This window comes from Perognathus longimembris, chromosome 18 (assembly GCF_023159225.1).
Source record: "Perognathus longimembris pacificus isolate PPM17 chromosome 18, ASM2315922v1, whole genome shotgun sequence".
NCBI lineage: Eukaryota > Metazoa > Chordata > Mammalia > Rodentia > Heteromyidae > Perognathus > Perognathus longimembris.
Window position 1 is genome coordinate 28,064,179 of NC_063178.1, and position 19,413 is coordinate 28,083,591.

General features: G+C 37.0%; 1 protein-coding gene across 1 annotated transcript in view; it reads right to left on the reverse strand.

The window, feature by feature from the left end:
- Malrd1 (MAM and LDL receptor class A domain containing 1) overlaps positions 1-19,413 on the reverse strand; it is a 475,502-nt gene that overhangs the window by 20,097 nt on the left and 435,992 nt on the right. Inside the window, exons 37-38 of the mRNA XM_048367779.1 lie at positions 335-414; positions 143-239 (exon numbers count right to left, since the gene is read on the reverse strand). Coding sequence (XP_048223736.1) covers positions 143-239; positions 335-414 — 177 coding nt within the window. The remainder of the gene's footprint in view (positions 1-142; positions 240-334; positions 415-19,413) is intronic.

Consider the following 19,413-nt stretch of genomic DNA (forward strand, 5'->3'; position numbering starts at 1 on the left):
TCTTTCTATTTCATTATAAATGGTAAAAGGTAATTCTTTCTAATAGATGAGTAAAATTGTAAAGAAAATTGTTCTGTTGTGTGTTTCATTCAACCATTAAAGCCATCATTTATCTTAGAGGTAGGTTAAAGGCATCACTTACCTCACTGGTGCCTTTCTGTTTGCAAGAAAGCACAAGATGGCCACCGCAATGTGAGTCATCAGGAAGGCCACGCCTATACCCAGAATAGTCCGTATGTCTTGAAATTCAAGTAGATGAAAACAGTAAATAATGCAGTGAAAAACATTAAAGACTTCAAATCAAGTGATTTTTTAAAGTCACTATGTCACCTACTAATATGAGTATCCACGAAATCTGAAGTAGGAGGGTTCAACTTGATGTGGCAGCGATTTCCTGTCCATCCGTGCCCACACCTGGAAATTAGATAAAACATGACTATTCAAAACAAACTGAAAAAGCAAAACATATTCCAGCAGAATTGCATTGGCATAGGATGAGAAATGTGACCAAAGTAACAGAAACATGGAGAGCTTTAGTAAGAAACCAGGCCTGCTAAGAGCAAATGTAAACAAAATGAATTAATTTTACTATTTTCATATGATGGTTAAGTCTTTTGGATATTTAATCCTTTCTTGAGTTTATAAAGTGGGGCGCTGGTTTTTGTTCTCCTCCCTTTTTTTTCTTGTTTTCAATTATTGATTAATTTTCACCACTCTCCAATATCATTTTTTCTTTAATTTGGCTCAAACCCATAAGCTATCACATTTTTCAAAAATGGATTGAAATTTGCTCAGATAAATAATAGAGCATATTCCAATGATAGATGAACACAAATTTAACTCTGAGAACATGTTTATTTTCTTTACAAAAGAATGATCCTTCAAGTACTTAGATTTGGAATTTAATGGATAACCTTATTCAATATATTAGCAAAGTATCCTCAGACTTGGACAGGATTCCAATACCTTTGCTTTGTTTAAGGATGCAAACAATGAAACTTGTCATCCTGATATGGAAAGTGTAGCTTGTTTACTGGGAATAAAAATACAAATTAAAGTATGTTTGTCTGAATTTCCTACCAAGTTTATAGTACATGTTGCAAAATAGAATTAAGAACTAACTTCTGATTTTGTGTTCTGAAACGTTAAAAAAAGTCTACCTATTTATCTTTAAGTCAGGTTTAAATTCAAGAATATATGATCTAACTTTCTAGTAGAATTTTATTAAACCATCACAAAAAATAATATTATATCATGGGCAGGGAAATTGGCCTGGGTGAAAATTATGTTGTGTGAAGTAAATCAGGCTCAGAAAGAAAAAGAGTGCATATTTTCTTTCATATATGGAAGTTAGGTCTAAAATAAAAACATATATGAAAGCACATACAGAGCCATGTGCATCTGTAGGACCTGACCATGCTCCCATGGTGCAATCCTTTTGAATAATTAACAGTTTAACAAAATACATAGAGAAAGCTGAACTATTTCTAATTTTATCAGGATGATGACTAAGAGAAGGACCAACTCATGGAGAAAGCAATAGTCATAAAACTCAATGTAAGCAAATGAATGCACAATGAGGAAACTGGAGGAGACAAGTGGAGTTGGGCTAGATGGGGTGGTGATTGACGAAAAAGGTGACACTGGTCAAGATAAACTGTACTCAAAGGACAAAGTAATACGACATTGAAGGACCCATATAGACTTAGCAGTTATATCTGGAGACATCTGAGAGAATTCTTTTTTTATCTGAAGAAAGCAGATTTTGTTTTGTTTGATACTTAACAAGATTTCAATAAAAATCCAAACTTTGTATGTAAAAAAAAAGTGTTAAGAATGATTAAGTGGCCAAGTGGCTTACACCTGTAATTCTCACTACTCAGGAGGCTGAGATCTGAGGATCACAGTTGAAAGCCATTTGGGGCAGAAAAATCTGTAAGACTCTTATTTCCAATTAACCATCAGAAAACTGGAAGTGGAACTGTGGCTCAAAGTGGTAGAGTGCCAGCCTCGAACAAAAAAAGCCCAGACGCAGCACCCTGAGTTTAAGTTCCATGAACAAAAGAACACCAAAAGATAAAATAAATACTTGTGTAAAACCCTATGTGTTTGAAACACATTATAAATATGAGTGCTTATTCAGTTCACACTTATATTTTTCTTCTCTTTAAATTTGAAAATTGTATGCTCAAAGACAATTCCTTCAGAAAGCAATCAGCCTCCTTAAATATAAAAAAAAAAAAAACTTAGATGTTCTAGGAAGCCCATTAGATTGCTTTCATTTTGCAAAGTAAATATTCCCTAAAAAGTGAAAATCAAGTACAATTTGATTGCTCTGATTCATTAGAAATTAAAGTCAAAATAAATGAGGATGACTGAAGATGGAATTGTTGTTTTTTATTCTGTCTTTTGGGATTCATTGGTGCTCTTGTCAGTCCTCACTTGACAGTGACACTCCTATATGGCAATATTTTATCCCAGTGCAGCTGGTGTGGCTGAAAGAGCATACTTCCTCATCCTGGATTAACTGTGTTCCTTCAGACTTTGAAAACACTACTCTCCTACTATTAGAGTTACAGTAATCCACAGGCAAATAGTGTATATTTGAAGGTATTTATTAAGATAAATTCTAGTGGAAAGTGCCTAGAAATAAATACCAATTCAAAATATAATGGGAGAGAACAAATCATACTGAGAAATAAATAGTATGAATGCTATCATCTATTTATCTGTATATTTATCATCTACCTAACAAAGATATCTACCCATTTATCATCTATCTTCCCATTTACATATCTATCTATATATTTACACTTATTTTTAAAAAAAACCTTTAGTTAGGAGGAGGAGGATGAAGAAATATTTACAAGAATATTTGACATATACTTTCATCTTTGCTGTTCAAATTAAAACTCCACTATGTAAAATTGTGGCACTCTGATCCCTGGACTTCATTAAATTCTCTCTGACAAGGATGGGTTTTCAGCTTTTGAAATAAGATTCTGGGACCAGTCAGTGTTAATGACAGGCGAAGACCATGCTCACAGTTCCACCCAGCTTTGAGCAACAGCCTGGAATGAGATTTCTCTGCTGCCACCTCTCAATACTGTGAGCTGGAAGGGAAAGTAGAAAATCCTGTGTGTTCTAACTATAACCAGGTGAACACATTTACTACAAGCTGATTATGGATGTACATTAAATATCATTAAGATGTTTTACAATGAAAATACATTTATTTTCTTCATCATTTTTCATAAGATACCTGTGTAGGAAAGCTTAAGTATCTCACACAACCATTTCTTATATGTAAATCTGCAAAAGACTAACAAATGAAAAAAATAAGAGAATGTATAATTCTGACGAATAATGTAAAGATCAGCATGGGACATGCAATATCCTCAACATATTTTTACTTCCACTGGGTAAATTCAAGGAAGAACTCAATAGTATAATTCCTTAGAAAGGCCAAATAAAAACCCCACAAAATAAACACCAAGAAACAGCAATAATTATAACTTACTGAATAGAATGAGAGTTATACACTGAATGAGAATTAACACCAAACAATGCACTCAATAGTAAGCTTAAAGCAGTCAAGTGCATTCCAAGTTGTTTGCTACATAGTCTTTTGTGTTCTGTTGGAAATACTGGCCATGACAATTGTTTGCTGACTTTATATCTCATACCGAATGGTGGCACTCCCCTGAAAGATGACTTCAATCTGAGAAGTGATGATTTTAATCCTTTTTGTGAACATGTAACTGATTTAGGATGAGCAAAATGTTGTCATCACCACACCTTCTGATTTCCCAAAGAAACATAGGCTCCATGGTTTTCCTATTTGTAATAATTAGCATATGCCCAGGATAGTCCTAGCAGATGTTCATAATAGCCCAATAGCTATGTACATATGACCACATAAAATGATGCTAATCAAAATGATCTACACTATATGGAAACAAGAGTTTTTTGGTGGTTGTTTTTCTTTTAAAGTGTACAATTTGCAATTATTTCTTTTGTCTTTTTTCTGCTTTGGTTTGTTTTCTGTGGTCACTGTTTCTGATTTTGGCACTCTTTGTCTTTTATATAGGTTTATCTATTTGGAGGAGAGAAGGGGAATCATAGAAACAACAGGACAAAGGTGAACCAATACAACAGTGATATTCACTAGACACTATGCTGGAAATGATCTTTACAACTTGGGGGAGGGAAGCTGGGGGGAGAGAAAGTGGGAGAAAATGAGGGAGGGGATAACACTGTTTGAAAAGAAATGTACTCATTACTTTACTTAAATAACTCTAACCTCTCTGTATATCATCATTACAACAGAATTTTGAAAAAGATAAAAATATTCTAAAAAAATGTTATCCAAAGTATTTCTGATATATGAATAATCTCAAGGTTCTTGATTTCTTACTTGGGTAAGGGAAAAAAAGGTAGGTGTTGATGCTGGGTGCTTGCCATGCACATTCTTCTTGCCCTTACCCATGTGAGCTTTCTACCCCCTGGAAGTGACAACTGGGAGAAAGTACAGTTGTTCCAACTTTACTTAAAAACACCTGTTCAAAGTATTTGCTTGGCCATTGAGTGGAAGAAGAGTGGGGAAATTGAGACAATTCTGTCACATGCTATCCTTACCATTATGAGCCAACTTATAACAGGAAAGCTGGACAACGAAGCCACTACATAATCAATGAGCCACAAGACACTGAAATTATACAATGAATACTAGTGATTAATTTGTTTGGATTAATTTCTCCCATGGCTAATTAGCTCCAGCCTATTTTATATTATTTGTAAGTACTTAGTAGAGCTCACCTGAAGAAAAAAAAAGATAATCACCCTATGCCCTGCATAAGGGTCTGCTTTCTTAACATAACATGTAAAAGGGAGAAATAAAATATAGTTAGATTACTTCAGTGACAGCTAACACTATAATAATTTCTAAATTCTAACAGGAATTCTGTTATTAGCAGGTGGTGACCAAGGCATTATTGAAATAACTCATTTCTGGGTGTAGGTGGTAACACCCATTCATTATGCCCAAACATCTGGAACACAAACTCCTCTCAGCCTATTGTCACTGGTGTGCAAGTCCCAGCTCATTTGTCTTGCTGCCAGGGAAAACAAATGAGGAGCCACACATTAGGAAGCTGGTGGTCATGGACTAATCTGCCATAAAATCAAATTTTAGTTATTTATCCTTGTTCTAATAAGCCTGAGGTAAAACAACTGCCAACGGAGAAGCATGGATAGCTCATAAGAAGTGTTGATCTTTGAATATTTAAATTTTTTGAAAATTATACACATGAATGAGATGACCTGGTTAATTATCAGTTTGACTGGAATGAGAAATGTTTTAGAGGATAGGTAAACCTAATTCAGAGGGTGTCTGGAATGACATTTCCAAAGATATTTATATGACTGAAAGAATAGATAAACTCCCTGGATGTTTTCATAATAAAGTGGCATGATTGGGAAGTGTACAAAACAGGAAGTATGGCCTATTTAGAGGCAGAAGGTCCTTAGTGGCTTGTCTTTGGAGGCATATTTTTCCTTGGGGCCTTCTGCATTCTGATCTTCCCAATTCTTGTGTGCTATGAGGTGAAGAAGTTTGTTCCCAAGTGCATGCAGTCAAACCCCAACCATGGACTAAACCTTATACAACTAGGAGACAAAATAAACCTATCCTCTCTGAAGTGGTTCTCTCAGGTGTTTAAGTCATAGGCCTGAAAGCCAACTATAACACCAATCCAATATCACTCAATAATTCAGGAAAATGGGGAGAGCACATTTGATTGTTGAATTTCTATCAAACATGAAACTAGAATCTTCAGCCTCTTTTGAAATGTGACATTTCAAGCACCAGAAATAAATAAGATTTTTTCTTGTTTGAAAAACTATTTGGAGGCTTAAGTTTTAGCAATTTGTATACTCATACCTTTGCTTCATCTCAATCACCAAAGTCCTATCAATTTTACATCCTCCTTTTTTTCTTTTTATGCTGGTGCTTTTTAAAAAATTAATTTATTATTATTGTAAAGGTGATGTACAGAAAGGTTACAGTTACATAATGATAGTACATTTCTCTTTGAACAATGTCACCTCTTCCCTCATTCTTTCCCAGAATTTCCCTTCTGTCCCCATCCACAAGTGGTATAGCTCATTTTAAACAGTGTCTACTGAGTATTACTGCTGCATTTGTTCACCCTTTGTCCCTCCATTTCTGTGTCCCCATTTATCTTCCCAAAGACAAATAAACAAATGAAATGCAATGAAAACAAAAACAGCAATGAATGAAAAAATAGCCTTCTTGTCTCCATTTCTTGGAGTTCATTTGAATAAATATAATTTTATATCCTCAGATGAACATAGCTATTGCACCTTCCTCTCCTAAGAATATTCTCCTTTAGACTCACTGTGTGAATATCTAGAGATCTGTATAATTTACCACATCACAATGTATTTTTTCTTTTACCTTCCAGTGTATTTTTAGATTTATAGGCACATTTTAGTTACCACAACTGAGAAAATCATGAAATCCATGTTTTTTGGGTCTGGCTTACTTTGCTTATTTAAGTTTTCCAAGTCTATTTTCTTACAAATGATATAATATCATTCTTTTTGATGGCAGAGTTGAATTCCATTGTGTATATATACCACATTTCCTTGATCCATTCATCCATTGAGGGGCATTTGGGTTGATTTCATTACTTGGCTATGGCAAACAATGCTGCAGTGAACATGGGGGTGCTGGTAGTTTTAGTTTGGCCTTGTTTGCAGTCATTTGGATAAATGCCCAGGAGTGGAGCTCCTGAGTTACAGGCAAGCTCTATGGTCAATCTTTTTAAAAAATTGTTGTGCATGTGATGTTAAAAGGGGCTACATTTACATAAGAAGGTAATGTACACATTTGTTTTTGAACAGTGTTTTTCCCATCCCTCATTTCCTCCCACTTCTCCGCACATCTAGCTCCCCTCTCCCCAAGTTGTAAAGTTCATTTCCAACAGTGGCTAGTGAGTATCACTATTGCATTGGTTCACCCTTTGTCCCACTGTTTCTGTGATCCCCCATCCCTTCCCCAAACCAGATAAACTTATATGCAAGAAAAAGGACATAGAAATAATAATAATAATAATAATAATAATAATAATGATAATAATAATAATAAACCAGTGACAACAGGGAATAAACCAAAGGGGGGAAAAGGAAAGAATAAAGAAATAACAGCAGTACACTAAAAAACCTCTTGTTTCCATTTTTTGGAGTTCATTTTGATAAGCATCATTTTGTATGGTCATATGCACATAGCTATTGAACTACTGTGATCCTCTGCTAAGAATATCCTAGACATATTCTAGTTATTACAAATGAGGGAAATCATGGTGCCTATGTTTCATTGGGTCTTGCTTGCTTTGCTTAATATAATTTTTTTCTAAGTCTTTCCTGTGGGGCCCACCGACTGGCCCCGCCTGTTCGTGCCCTGGAGGTGTGTGACTGTTGCACCCCCCTCCCGGGAGGAGTGAGGCCCTGAAGATCCCCGCCTGCCTCAGTCCCTGGGGGCGTGTTTGTTTACACCAGAACCCAGAAGAGGGATCCTGGCTAGCCCTGCCTGCCTTCCTGGTCCGGAACCTGAAAGGCGGCTCTAGCTGGCCTCACCTCCCAGCCTTAAGACCACATGCAGCAAGATGGCGGCCAGAGGTAACCTGGGGGCAGTCCTGCTAGTAGTGACATCAGTAGACTTAGGCTGCCCCTTAGGGAGGTCCCATGGCCTTCTACCCTTGACTGACAGCTCCGACTGCCAATTGTAGCCCCTGGCTAGGTACGTTACACCCCTCCTCTTCCTGCTGTCATTGCCCATATTTAAGGTCGAGTTCAAGTCAATAAACCCAGAGCGGTCTTGAACTTCTCCTGAGTCGCCTGATTGTCCAACCGCCAGTGAAAGGTTGGGTTGGGCTGCGTGCGAGCAACTCGCGGCTCATTACCTATTCTGGGCTTACCCTCGGTAGGGCACGCTTCCTTGCCTCTCCCACTGGTTGGGAGAGCACCGGGACTGCAGGGACCCCGTATTTCCATTTCCATTCTTTCTGATGGAAACATAGAATTCCATTGTGTATATTACCACATTTTCTTGATCCATTCATCTACTGAGGGACATCTGGGTTGGTTCCATTTCTTATATATGGTAAATAATGCTTCAATGAACATAATTGTGCTGGTAGTGTTAACGTGGCCTTTTTTGTGATCATTTGGGCAACTGCCCAGGAGTAGGTTTTGCTGGGTCATAGAGGAGCTCTATGTCTAGTCTTTTGAGGAACCTCCATACTGCTTTCCAGAGTAGTTGAACCAGTTTATATTCCAACAGCATAGCATTGTTCCTTTTTAGCCACATCCCTACTAGCATCTGTTATTGTTAATTTTCTTGATAATGGCCATTCTAAAGGGGATGAGATGGAATATCAATGCTGTTTGTATTTGCATTTCTTTTATGGCCAGAGATGTTGAACATTTCTTTATTTGTCTATTTGCCGTTATTACTTCTCAGAAGTCTCACTCTCTTTTGCCCATTTATTAAAAGGGTTGTAGTTTCTTTGAAGATTTGCTTTTGGAGGTTTTATTTTTTTAGCTCCATTTTAGATATGAGGCCCTTGTCTGATGTGTAGCTGGTTAAAATCTCTTCTCACATTCTGAGGGTTTTCTATTTATCCTGTTAGCTATGTCCATTGCCACAATACTGGGACTTGAATTCAGGTGCTCATGCTCTTGTTCAGTTGTTTTGTTTCCCCCCCCCCCCCCTCAAGGCTGTCACTCTAACATTTCACTTCTGGCTAATCAGAGATAGGAGTTTCTCAGATTTGTCTACTCAAACTGTCTTTGAATCATGATCTCAGATCTCAGCCTCCTGAGTAGATAGGATTTCAGGCGAGAGCACCAGCATCTGGTTCTGAATCTCTTTCATTCTAAGCCTTCCAGACACATGTCTGATCATATCCTACTCCTTTGGTATTGGAACAACTTCTAATCTGGCTTTCTTGCCTCTAGATTGAGGTAACATTTTATAATTTCTCTGAATCAAACCCTGAAGTACTTTCCCATGGCTGGCAGATTTCTGTTCACATAGGAAGGGTTTCTTTGTCTCTGGTCTCTTAATGCACAGATGGTTTTATTTCAGTTTTCTTTTGGTTCACAAAGTATTTCACCAAAGAGTTGTATACTTTCTTACCCCTGTGGTTTTCTACAACTGACTGGGAGATAACTTCACTTGCTATCAATCATGCTCATTTGTGTTTACCCTTAAGGACATAGAGCAATGACGATTTACCCTTGCCATATTCTTTTATACCCTAGACTGACTTAGACCTATTAATTTTGGTTCCATGATACCCATGAATGCTTATGTCTACACATAACCAAATCTTTCCACACTATAATTTTTTTTATTGAAATTGAGGTCCATTTTTGTTCACTTTTGAATGTTCCAATTAGTACAGTCCTGTACCTAAATATTTGCTGAAGATATTTATTGCCCTCAATCCAATAGCATTTAACTCTTGAATAGTGTGCTACAAGTATTAAATCACTTTTATCTGTGATCTCCCACTGACTTTAGAAGAGTCCTGTAAGTTTGACATGCATCAGAAGCACTTGCAAAGTTGGTTAGAAGATTGAGTGCTAAGTACCAGCATCAGTTACTAATCCAGAAGGACTGGAGTCATCTCAATGTTTTCATTTCTCATTTCATTTCCTGTCTGGGGGAACTACAGTTGGGTAGCTTTACCTGCAATGATGTTATAGAGAAAACTGAAGTTCAGAGCAATGGCTCCATAGGTAGTGAATTCAGGTTCTCTATATAGTATTTCCTATCTTGTCATTGTACCAATTTGAATTTTAGTAAGATGCTATATTATAGTTCCTGCTAGAAAACTATTTATATATCAGATCCTGTCTTTAGCGAATTATAATTTGAGAATGCAAATGGTATGTTCCCATGTAGCTTTTATTACAATTTCCACTTGAATTGGTAGTCAAGTAGCATAGAATTGCAAGTATAAGAAGGAAACATATTCATATATTACTTCAAATGATTGTAACACAGTAGAAAAACTATTTCTAAGCAGAACAAAGGAAATAAAATTTTTTCTTCAGGTTTCTCTCTGGTCAAAATAATTGTGGTATAGTGGTGTAACAGAAGTGATACTAAAAATCATTTTACATGAAAGTTTTTCAAAACTGATGACTTAAGATTTCTGTTTCAGCTGTAATGAAGTAATAATTCCCTAGACTTGGAAAACAAAAGAGAAAATAAATGAAAACTAAGTAATTCACAAACTAGGCAATTGGAAATGGATTGTCAATAGAAACTTGTTTTTTTATTTCCTTAGGATGAATAAGGTGAAGGTATTAAATTTTGCTGTGGAGAATAGGCCTACCATGGAGTACATTTTTGAAAAAAAAAGTTCATGTGTAGTCCCAAAAGAAGTTTCAGCAATAATTTATTCAAGTTGTCTCTCCTTTGTGTTGGCAACTATGTGAAAAACACAATATGGGAGGTCTAAAGATAAGAAAGAACAAGTAGTTAATGTCTGGGCATGGGAGGATGAATTTCCACCAACCATGATCTGGGAACCTTCTGGCTGAGAAGCCATCAGGGAAGGGTCTCAGATTCCCTTCAGTCTTTTTTTGTAAGGAAGTCAGGTCCTCTACTTGCCTAAATCAGAACGAGAATTATTACTTTGACTATCCATTACATTGAACTAGAAGTCTTGAACTCTATACTCTTTGCTTACTAAGTAATTTTTAGACCTTACTAGAGATTTCCAGTGTCCTAGCCCTTCAAAGTTTAGGGTTTCTGGCTTCTGCAGCCATTTACTCAGATAAGAAGATGCTGTCCCCTAAATTTAAAAAGGTTATTCTTGTCTCAATTATCATGTTTTTGTTTCCTACAACAGTCATACACACTCTGCCCAAGTATTTGGATATATTTGCACATTCACAAAATTTTGGTTTGTACTTAAAACCCTCTCAGAAAGGCCTTGATCACAAGTATGAGACACACCTGCCATTAACTCTTGTCTTCTCTTTCCAGCAATATTCTCACCCTCATTATTTTTCTTTGTTGTATTTATTAGAAATTACTTATGCAATGCATTTGTTCTATACATCTTGATATCTAACATTCATCTGTAAATATAATTCAAGTGTTTACATATTAGATACATACACAAACGTAGAATATATATTAAACTGTAATACATATGAACATGGAACCCAGGTGAAAATTATTTTTTTCTATAAAATTATTCTATAGCATATAAGATATAGAAGTAATGTAAGTAGTAGAAATAAAGGGTACTTCAAAAACATATACTTATTAGTTATTTTTACTTCCCTGTGATCCAATACATCACTGAGACAACCTGAATGGAGGAATTATTCATTTAGCTCATGATTTCACAGAGGTTTCAGTCTATGTTCCTTGACACCATTGATTTTAGACCCAGGGTGAGGCAGAACATCATAGTGGTGGAATCTTGTGGAGGGGAAGGCTGTTAACTTCATGTTAGTCAGGAAGAGGAGAGGAGAGACAGAGACAAGAGGACACATACAGAGTGAGAAAGAGACAGACAGACAGACAGACAGAGAGAGAAGTGGGGAATGGGAACCAGGTACAACCTTCAAAATCACATGATTCATTTATTCACTTAGATCTTATCTCCTCAAATTTCCTCAACTTCCCAAAATAGTGACACTAGATTGGGACCAAGCATCAAACATGCATACCAGTGGAAAACATTTCATATTCCAACTATAATACTTATATGATAATAAAAGAGCTCTAAAACAGGTTTAAATTTAGGCTGTTCTTAAAAGTTCCAGAATTGGTTGTGAGTGTATACATACAGTTTCAGATAATAAACCAGTATTCACCTCATGACAATTTCACAGATGTTTCCTGCACAAAAGGAAACTTGAGAGTAGTGTCATTTCTAGATGTCAAAATTTTAAGAATATCACCAACTATCTGAATATTTAGGGACATTATTCTATAGCACTTAGTAGAAGTGCCCTTTTTCCTTGGCATGTAGTTCCAACCCATAATAAAAAGCAAAGTGGTTTGCCTGAGGAGTACAGGACCTTGTGAATGAATGAAAAGTACAAAAACAGTAGTAAGTCTATTGTTTTAGGTACCCACAAACTATTTCCAATATTATTTCTACTTCAAAGCTATTTTGAACTTTTCAATATTAACCATTTCAATAGAATAGTGAACTTTTCTAGTGAACAAACAATTCTCATGTAATATAAGCTCCTCTAAACATATAAAAAGAATAACAAAACTAGTTTGTTGTTAATTAATAATTTCCTCAAAAATACTTTGGCCTATATTGTATACTAGTAAACTTTCTCATAATAATTCCCAGATTGCATATCACACACACACACAAACACACACACTTTTAAACATGAAAAATGTTTATAGGTGTACCTCTCTTAGTGCAATACTGGGCATGCCCAATCTCATCAAAACATGAAAGTTAATTAATTAGTTTCATAAAGTATTGTAACTCTGCTACATGCCAAATAACCAAGTATAAAACATTTACAGAGTGAAAGATGAATAAAGAACCAAATTTAGTACAACTGATCCTTATATCTATGCATACCACTTTTGTGGACTCAATCAGAGATATAAAATATCTAGAGGAAATAATTACATCTAAACTGAATATGAACAAACTCTCTTTTCATTTTTTCATTTTTAATTTCCTTTAAGAAGTTGTAAAAAGAGTTACCATTCAACACATCAGTTCATGAACAAAACACATCCTGATCAGTGTCATCCCTTTAATCCATCTTAATCTAAATATTAGAATATAGTAACTAGTCATATAGCTCTCCCATTGTGCTAGGTATTGTAAGTAATCTTAAGGTGAGTTAAAATGTATAGGAAGATGCTGTTAGGTTATACTTAAAAGTTAAAACATTTTACATGAAGACCTTGAGCACTCATAGATTTTGGTACATCCATGGTAAGGTGCTGGAACCAATCTTGTGAAGATATTAAAGATGAATATAGTAGAAAATCTATTGAGGGGTAAAAGAAAATAGTGTGTATGAGTGAGCATGTGTGTGTGTGTAGCAATTCTGTTGTCTACATGCTTCTGTGGTTAGATTACTTGATGATCTCTTAAACTTCATGCCCTTGAAGAGAACGAAGAATTATGGTTTTTAATGTGTAGCACCTGGGAAAATTGGGTTGTGGATGACCAGCTGCAGCTGACACAGAGGCGGGACCTCTGTTATAGGAATAGGATGTCAAGAAAATGGCCTTGCTAAGGGCTATTTCATGTTGTGAAAAAGCTCAAAAAATTTCAGAACAATATGACATTTTCCACCTGGTTGGTAATATTGTAAGTGGAGAGGGTGAGAGAGGAATTATTTTTTATAGGAAACATAATAATTGACTACAAAAATACCCATTGGCATGCTATCCTTTTACTTTCACTACTGTTACCATGTGTCTATAATGCCCTGGATGCCACTGCAATGCCATTCTTGCTCCGGCTTTAGCTGCAGCCTGGGGCAGAAGGCACCTGATCGTTAGGCACTCGCATACCTGCTTTGAATGAATAGTGTTGAAAATGTGTAATTTCTTATGAAAGGTATGTTCAAATTGTAAATCAGAGAAATTAAACAAAAATGACCAAGTATTATATTTTTTTCTGGGTTGCTGTATCTGAATACCACTGAGGAATCCTAAGGCAGACAAGGGATCACATGGCAAGATGGATCAAATCTGCTAACTGGGTTTTCTCTTCCCCTTATTGTAATGTCCAGATCCAGACAAGGGATGTGGGGCCCGGCAGCACAGCCACACCTAATCTTAATTACTTTTCAAAGGCTCTTCCTCATCCCTTGCTGCTGTGTTTTTTGACATTTGTTTTTTGACATTTAATTTTATTGTTTAGGTGATGTACAGAGGGGTTATAGTTACATACGTAAGGCAGTGAGTACATTTCTTGTCAAACTTGTTATCTCCTCCTACATTTTTCTTCCACCTTCTCTCCTCTCCAATTCCAACCCCCCCAGTTGGACAGTTAATTTCCAACATATTGTCTTGTAAGTATTGCTGTTGCATTGGTTTGCCAATGGAAGGTAAGCTGGACATATTCAACCCCTAATGCAAGGCTTTGATATATTGTGTAACCAGAGTTTAATAGTAAGTTTTGAATTGGAGCCTCAGAACCAGAAGTCATTTCCTTATTGCAAGGATGTGCTTTAATTCCCATATGCCTTCACTGGAGGAAACATTCAGAAAGCAATAGGAGCTCAAGATGTCCATTAGGAACCAGTCTCCTGGGAGGTTTCATCCTCACAGCTAACAGAACTGTGGGTGAGGATAAGCTTACGGAGAAATCCTCCTAACAGCTCAGGCTATTTGGTGCATTTTGTAAAATTCACTATTCATTATGCATCAATTTTGAGAACCAAGAGACATTACAGTAGAGTTAAAAGCATCTGAACTTTAGAACTGCAAGTGTGGATCTAAAAATATAGGGCTGGGTGACCATCGATGTGTGCACTATTTGAATTGAGAAAGGGCCTCAAGTAGCCCAGAAGTAATGCAACAGAACTCAGGAGGCTGAGATCTGAGGATCATGGTTTAAAGCCAGCTGGGGCAGGAAAGTCCGTGAGACTCTTATCTATAATTAGCCACCAGAAAACTGGAATTGGCACCGTGCCTCTCAGTGGTAGAGGGCTAGCCTCGAACAAGAGAGCTCAGGGACACAACCCAGACCCTGAGTTCAAGCACCATGACTGACTTTCTCCCACACAAAAAAAAAAAAGAAGAAAGAAATGTTTCAGTGATAAGGATATCTTATAACTCTGTATTTACTGATCTTTACCCACAAAGAGTAAAGGGAGAAACAAATATGCAATATGAAATATCTTGTTAGAAAAACATGAAATGCACATTTTCCTGAAGATCCAATCAATGGAAAAAGTGGCTGCTGTGAGGCACATAACTCCAGAAAATAAAAGAGAATAAAATAGATATAAAGAGGGGAGAGAGGAATGTCACGCTGAAATTATAGAAATGTATGGAAGTTATCAATGACTGACTTAAAAAATTAAAAGTAAAATATGAAGCAATGTATGATATTTATTTATCTATGTATTTGTTTATTTTTTCTGTCAGCACTAGTGCTTGCACTTAGGGTCTGGGTGCATTTCCTCAACATTTTCACTCAATGTTGTTGCTCTACCACTTGAGCCACATCTCTACTTCCAGGTTTTTTTTTTTTTGGCCAGTCCTGGGCCTTGGACTCAGGGCCTGAGCACTGTCCCTGGCTTCTTCCCGCTCAAGGCTAGCACTCTGCCACTTGAGCCACCGCGCCGCTTCTGGCCGTTTTCTGTATATGTGGTGCTGGGGAATCAAACCTAGGGCCTCGTGTATCCGAGGCAGGCACTCTTGCCACTAGGCTATATCCCCAGCCCTCCAGGTTTTTTTTTTAACTGGTTAATTGGAGATAAGAGCCTAATTGATTTTCCTGCCTGGACTGGCTTTGAACTACAATCATTCCTAATTACTTAGGATTCGAATTATAAGCCATTGGAGCCTGTAGCAATCAACATTAAAAAAAAAATCCTGATGAAGAGAATCTCCTTCATGGGTAGAAAAAAAATGATAATTATTTAATGTCTTAATATTTCACTTTCCTTATCTAAAAAAGACATAAAATATAGTAGCAAGATCTTAAGGCTAATATATTATTTCATTCAATATATGCAAGACTCACTGCACTACATATAAAGTGTTCTATGATTATTAGCTATTGTCCTCATAAATAAATATTTATCGAGTTCTTAATACATGCAGTGTATAGTGCTGATTATCAGAAATATAACGCCTAAAGCAAATGACATTTTGATACACAATTGACCAGATGAATGGTTCGGTAAATGTCAAAAGACTGAAATAGGAAATGAGCTCTGAGTCCTAAAATAACCCTGATGGCTAAAGAGCACAAAGTAGAAAAAACCCCACAGACTAGTAATGTTTCTGGTCAGTTCTTCCAATAGACAGCATTCATATTTTGCCAATTAAAACACTCATAAGATAACAAACCATTTGTTTTCCAAAGTAAATGCTTGATTCCATTGATGTTTCATATTTTTCCTTATAAAAATCATGATTGTTATCCATGGCATCCATCTAGGAAAAGTTATGCAGTAAATCATAAGAGTATTTTCAGAGGCAAATAACCAAGAGAGACCCAGAGTGGTTTTTTAACTGTAGCCAAGATACCAGGGGGAAATAAATGGTAGGAGATTAGAGGCAGTGCCAAGGGCTATGGTAGGTAAACAGCAGACAGTAATACATATTCATACTGAAGTTAATGATGTCTGGTCCAATACTCTGTCCCCACCATAGCTCAGTTATATGTAAGAATACTGATAGCCAGAGAAGTCAATAAGCTGGGAAGAGATGACCCAGCATTCAGCCAAGCAGATGTTAGAACCCACGACTGTAAATCTTCACCATCAAGATCGCTAAAAATAAAATGAAGAACGAAGAGGGGGGTCATAGACTTTCTGTGTCATAACATTCAGTGCATCATGTGCAAAATTAAGAAGACTGAGAGAATTCATGGGCTGGGAGAGATTGTGGGAGAACGATGAAAGGAGCAACGTGGATTCAGATTAATCATATTCATATATGACTTTGTTCAATAGCAATTCCTTTGAACAGTTACTTAAAGATGAAAAGAAAAACTGAAAAATAGAAACTGCTGTGTCTTTTCTTTTTTCTTTTTTTTTTCCAGTCCTGGAGCTTGGACTCAATGGCTGAGCACTGTCCCTGGCTTCTTTATGCTCCAGGCTAGCACTCTACCACTTGAGCCAGAGTGCCACTTCTGGATTTTTCTGTTTATCTGTTGCTGAGGAATCAAACCCAGGGCTTCATGCATGCAAGGTGAGCACTCTACCACTAGGCCATATTCCCAGCTCCTGTATCTTTTCTTTCAATGGAATACAAAGCAATTTTTTTTCTTTTTTCCAATCCTGAGAATTTGACTTAAGTTCTTCTGCTTACTGGACTACAGCTTTACCATTTGAACCATGTCCCTATATTTTTTTTTCTTTTATAACTTCACATTTAAGATAGCATCTATTGTTTTAGCTAAGCCAGCGTTGTTCCCCAATCCTCCTATCTCTCACATCTAAGTAGCCTGGATTGCAGGAAGTCTTCACCATGACAGGCCAGGAGAAGAAAGTTGTGGTGTTTCTTGTTGTAGTTCATTACAATGAACAATATCTTGGACACAAGTTCTTCCAGCTTCTCCTGGGAGCTGCTGGCCAGAATATCAACAATACATACAAAAGATCTTTGCTAACTGACCCTTTGTATAACATTATTACTTCATGTATATGATTCCCAAAACCTGCTCTGATCTATTTTGAAAAGTCTAATTGCTTATGCTTAATCAAGGCATCAAAACATAGCAATCACTCCAAACAGTGTGAGCTTAGTCAACAAGAATTATCTGAGCATATGAGAGTAGTGCAGTAGGTAGCAACCAGTATATGAAACACTTCTTTCAAAACAGAATCCATTTTATCCTTCAAGCTACACAACAGAATTTTCAAAGTACTTATTTATTGTCTTCAGCTAACACAAATACACACACACACACACACACACACACACACACACACACGATGTATAATCTCTATAGATTGCACTCACCCTGCCACTTGCACCAGACTTCTAGTCCTTTAGTTTTTAGTTTGTCTTCCAGGAAGGGTTTCTTCCTTTGCCTTGGGTTGGTTTTGCACAATGATCCTCCTACTTTTACCTCCTGAGTAGCTGGCATTATTATGTCCAAAGATGGATGTTGCAATGTTTATAAAGTCTCACAAGCAATGTCAGCAGGTCGCAAAAGAATAATATAATTTCTTGATAAGAGTTTAAGTATCTTGATGATTCCTCATTTGTGACTTGTGCATTTTGAAACTAGTGGTGTATTTTTAATTAGATAAGTAAATGTATATATAACATTTTTCTTCTTCTTCCTCTTGGTTTCTCTATTTCCAAAATAGTTTTCCTGCACTGTCCCTCCAATATTCATTTCCTGCAAATGAGGCCGAGATTGTCCTTGGTGAATTTTGCACCCTGCCCCCTCCCAGCCCCCAGGCCTTTGATGGGAATACTTGGACTACAGCTGCTCTCTCTGTGTTCCTGCAAAACTGCTTTGAATTCTACATTCTATTTTTTTCTAGTACTTGTGTTTGAACTCAGGGCTCCAAGCTCTTTAGTTTGCTTGCTTGCTCACTTGGTGCTCTACCACTGAGCCACAGTTCCAGCATGGCTTTTTGGTGATAATATTGGAGAGGGAGTCTCTTGAGTTTTACTGCCTTTGCTGGCTTCAAACCTCCATCTTCCAGATCCCAGCCTTCTGAATAGGAACGATTACAACTGTAAGCCACCAGCACCAGACTTAGTTCTTAAAAGAAAAGGCCAGAGGATTAGTATGGCAGAATGTGCATTGTTAGGATGTAGGAGGAAGGTATTAATTCTACAAAGATGACAAGTTCAGTTTGCATAAAAGATCAGTCAACAAAGCAAACATCAAAGGCAGGTAAAGAGAGAGAAATGGACTGGATTAGAGGATGGGAGAATGAGGCGCTGGAGGAGTTCATTAGTGAACACCTGTGAAGGTACACAAACTATCAAGCATAAAAGAAGGAAAAGACTGTGGGGGGGGGGGGGTGAGAAGAACAGGTGTGGCTTCGACACCGAGAAATTCAGTGGCAGAAGGAAGCAAGGTTATAAAACATTACTAACAATTGTAGCAAAATGCTTTTGGACTCAGATCTACATAGCTATTATTTATTAATCTGGTAGCAACTATTCTCTTACATCCTCTAAGTTAAAAAAATATATATCAGGATGGATAGTTCACAATAGATTTACAGGTGTTTATAAACAGAATGAGCCATTAACACCTGGAAGCCAGAGAATATATGAAAGCCAAGTCTCCCAGAAAGAAAGCCTTCGTGAGGACAAGGTCAAGAACACTACCAGGCAACTTGATTGACAGCCCTAATGACTACACTACTGCCAGCTGCATAATCATCTCACTAAGGGTAAGGCAGGATTATAGCTTAGAACCATTTCTTCAGTGTATGAGAGTACATGGCAGCTACAGGAAACAAATATATCAGAGAAAGGGTTGATTGGATTGGGTAGGAAATAAGAGAGTTGGGGTTGAGGATGTGGCCCAATGCAGAGCACTTGTCCAGCATGGGAAAGTACCCTGGTTCAATTCCCAGCACGACTTGAGGGGTTTCACTCCATGAAATGTTTCTGTGTTTCCTGGGCCACAACTGTAAAAGGAATACTGAAAA